This window comes from Olea europaea, chromosome 22 (genome assembly GCF_002742605.1).
Source record: "Olea europaea var. sylvestris chromosome 22, O_europaea_v1, whole genome shotgun sequence".
NCBI lineage: Eukaryota > Viridiplantae > Streptophyta > Magnoliopsida > Lamiales > Oleaceae > Olea > Olea europaea.
Genome location: NC_036258.1, coordinates 7,224,910 through 7,227,602, shown reverse-complemented (window position 1 = coordinate 7,227,602; position 2,693 = coordinate 7,224,910). Strand labels below are relative to the sequence as shown.

The following is a 2,693-nucleotide window of genomic DNA, read 5'->3' as shown; positions in this document are numbered from 1 at the left end:
CTTTCATAGTTTAAATTAGAATATCAACAAAAATAAATCTCTTTTGTGTTACATTAAATCAAATTTAATTATAACTCGTAAACTATAATTACAATTATATCTTGTGGGACAGTAAAACTCAGCTCATTAAATTATTACTTGTTAACGATCTCATATGCTTGTAATTTTTATCCGACCTGCTAAGGACTTGGTGGGGGTTATTACCTAACATTTTCAATACTAATAACTTGTGTTTTACAGTCCAAATAAAGATAAGTACTCTAGCTGATGCCGGATGTAATACAAGAATTATAAGAGAAGAGGAAAGGGAAAGGGAAAGGGGAGAGAACAGGAGAAAGGAGGGGCAAAAGAGAGAAGAGTGATAGAATAGAGAGAAATCGGGGAGAAAGATATCAATTTTATTCATTCCAAATTTGTTTTACTACAAAGCATAATACCCCTTTATATAGGGATTCAATAATTCTATTCTAAGTAGGAAATAAATAATAAAAGCAACTAAATTAAACCTAATTATGTTTCCTAAAATGCAACTGAGATTGGAAACTAATATCTCTTCTAATATTGCATCACTAGCATTGCAGCTTCAGCCCCGCGCTGAGCAAGTTGGGAGGTGATAAGAACACAAATCAGGCGGAGACACAGAATTTTGTATTCATTTCATCCAGAAATCCTAAGGTTTGAAAAAATTCCTCAACTCCCGTTTCTTTTCTTTCTCACATTTTTCTTTGGAAAAATCACAATGTTAGCATTGGGGGGCCGAAATTCAATGCCTTCTACAATGAGGCCGGACTTCAAACATTGTTTATTCTCCCATACTCGCACCTCCACAACACTGTTATCTTCTTGATCAGTACAAAAGTCTCCAATTTCTACCTCCATCCACTTATCGGGTCTCATCGCAATATTCCCATTTCTATCTTTTGGTGGTCCAAGGTGCAAAAGACTAGCTTGCTTTTGAGCATCACCATCTTTAATTCTATTAGAAATAATTGCATTTACTAACAAGGGACTACCCTCATAAGAATTCGCGAATCCATGTACAAGATAAGCTGCATAACGAGTCCTTGGGGACAGCATATTTGTATCTATTTGTCCTCGAATATCTAACCTCAAAACTTGATTAAGCTCTGCCACCGTTAAGAATCTGCACATAATATTATTAATATGCAATTTCTAATGAATTCAAAAGAAAAAAGATATATAGTAAAGGACCTGGAGTCTTCGTGCAATGTCAACTTCCAGAATTCTGGGATTTCACCCCATAAAATTTTGAGTTTTCTTGCTCCAATCATAGCACATCTCTTCCCAGTTGTTTTATCAATATGAAAGCTCTGCATTTTCAATGTTCAAACAATTAATGCTTTTATTTTGGTAAGGTCGACAAATAACAGCAGACTATAGAAATTTATAGAAAACTGTGATGTTACCATTTTGCCTCCATCAAGTAAAATTGGAGAGTCACCCAAACATCTGGAGATGATGTCCTCATAATCAGATAGAAGCAATCTCTCCCAATCTGTTTCATTTTCTGTATCAGAAGAAGAACCGAGTTGAATATTCTGATTATCATGAATTGGAGAACTGGGATCGGATATGATACTAGAGCTGAAACTTGATTCCCTGGAATGAGCTAAAGCAAGTTCCCGGTCATGTTCTCTCCGCAACACGGCTTCCACTATTCTTTCCCAATTGTCATAGTTATGAGACATCGAGCTATATCACTTTTAACAAAAATCTTGCATGATACAAAATCTCAAAATATGAGAATCCCACTTGAACTATTGAAACATTAACATGGGATCTAAACAACAGATTTTAAAGGGGATTGCTGACTGAAAGATACACGGTTTATAAAGAATGAAGCCTTGGTCTACGGCAGTATATGGTCTGGAATGCGTAGAGGATACAGTAGAAGTGCACTAAGTTTATATTCGGATATCTTGGTATTGTGATCCATAATCGAGAAACATGGTCCACAGGCTGATTCCATCCAACAAGTCAGTCAAAATTTACGTGCCAAGAAACTACTTATTCCAAGAAGTCAAAACAGAAAATTTCTGGGAACTTTCTGAGGAAATTTCTTGGATACGAATGCCGTGTTGAGACCTCTGTTTTGTGGAAAGAAACTAAACTCGTTGTCACTGTTCAACTCGATGTATCAAAATACCATTGGCCAAACACAAGAATATGTCTCTTAAGTAGTAGTAATTGTCCAAGCTAAAGAGATAACTTGTAGATGTCCCACTCTAAAATCAAGATCACTAGTAGAATCTCGATAATTTAATACCTTTAGAGCCAAGAAAATTATATTAATTAATTGATTAATGAATAAGTTATTAATTCTATGAAGATAATTTTTTACTTTTGCAAAGTATTGTGGCTAATAAGTTTTATTATGGAGTCTGTCGCGTCAAATGTTTTTCTGCATTACAAAGCGTTGGAGAAGAGATCTAAGTCGACATCAGTTTTGTGAAGAAACGAGCTCCACTAGATATGCATCATAAGAAGTCTTCCAAGAGAGTAAGTTTTATGTTATATCCCTATTGGAGGGTGGATTTAATTAGTGTTGGACTTATTTAGTGATCGAAGTTAATTAATAAAATTAATTATTTCTTGTCCCATCAGGCTGAGGGTTACTAATCATAATTGGATTACGGTTTTGAGGAACCCCACCGAAACTTCCAAACTTAATT

General features: G+C 35.1%; 1 protein-coding gene across 1 annotated transcript; it reads right to left on the bottom strand.

Moving 5' to 3' along the window:
• Positions 1 to 377: 377 nt before the first annotated feature.
• Positions 378 to 2,265, bottom strand: LOC111371585 (putative F-box protein PP2-B12). The gene is made up of 3 exons (XM_022993644.1): positions 1,428 to 2,265; positions 1,213 to 1,331; positions 378 to 1,144 (listed from the first exon to the last, which is right to left on the bottom strand). The coding sequence occupies exons 1-3, from the start codon at positions 1,707 to 1,709 to the stop codon at positions 691 to 693; spliced, it is 855 nt and encodes a 284-aa protein (XP_022849412.1). The 5' UTR covers positions 1,710 to 2,265; the 3' UTR covers positions 378 to 690.
• Between the last annotated feature and the right edge of the window lie 428 nt (positions 2,266 to 2,693).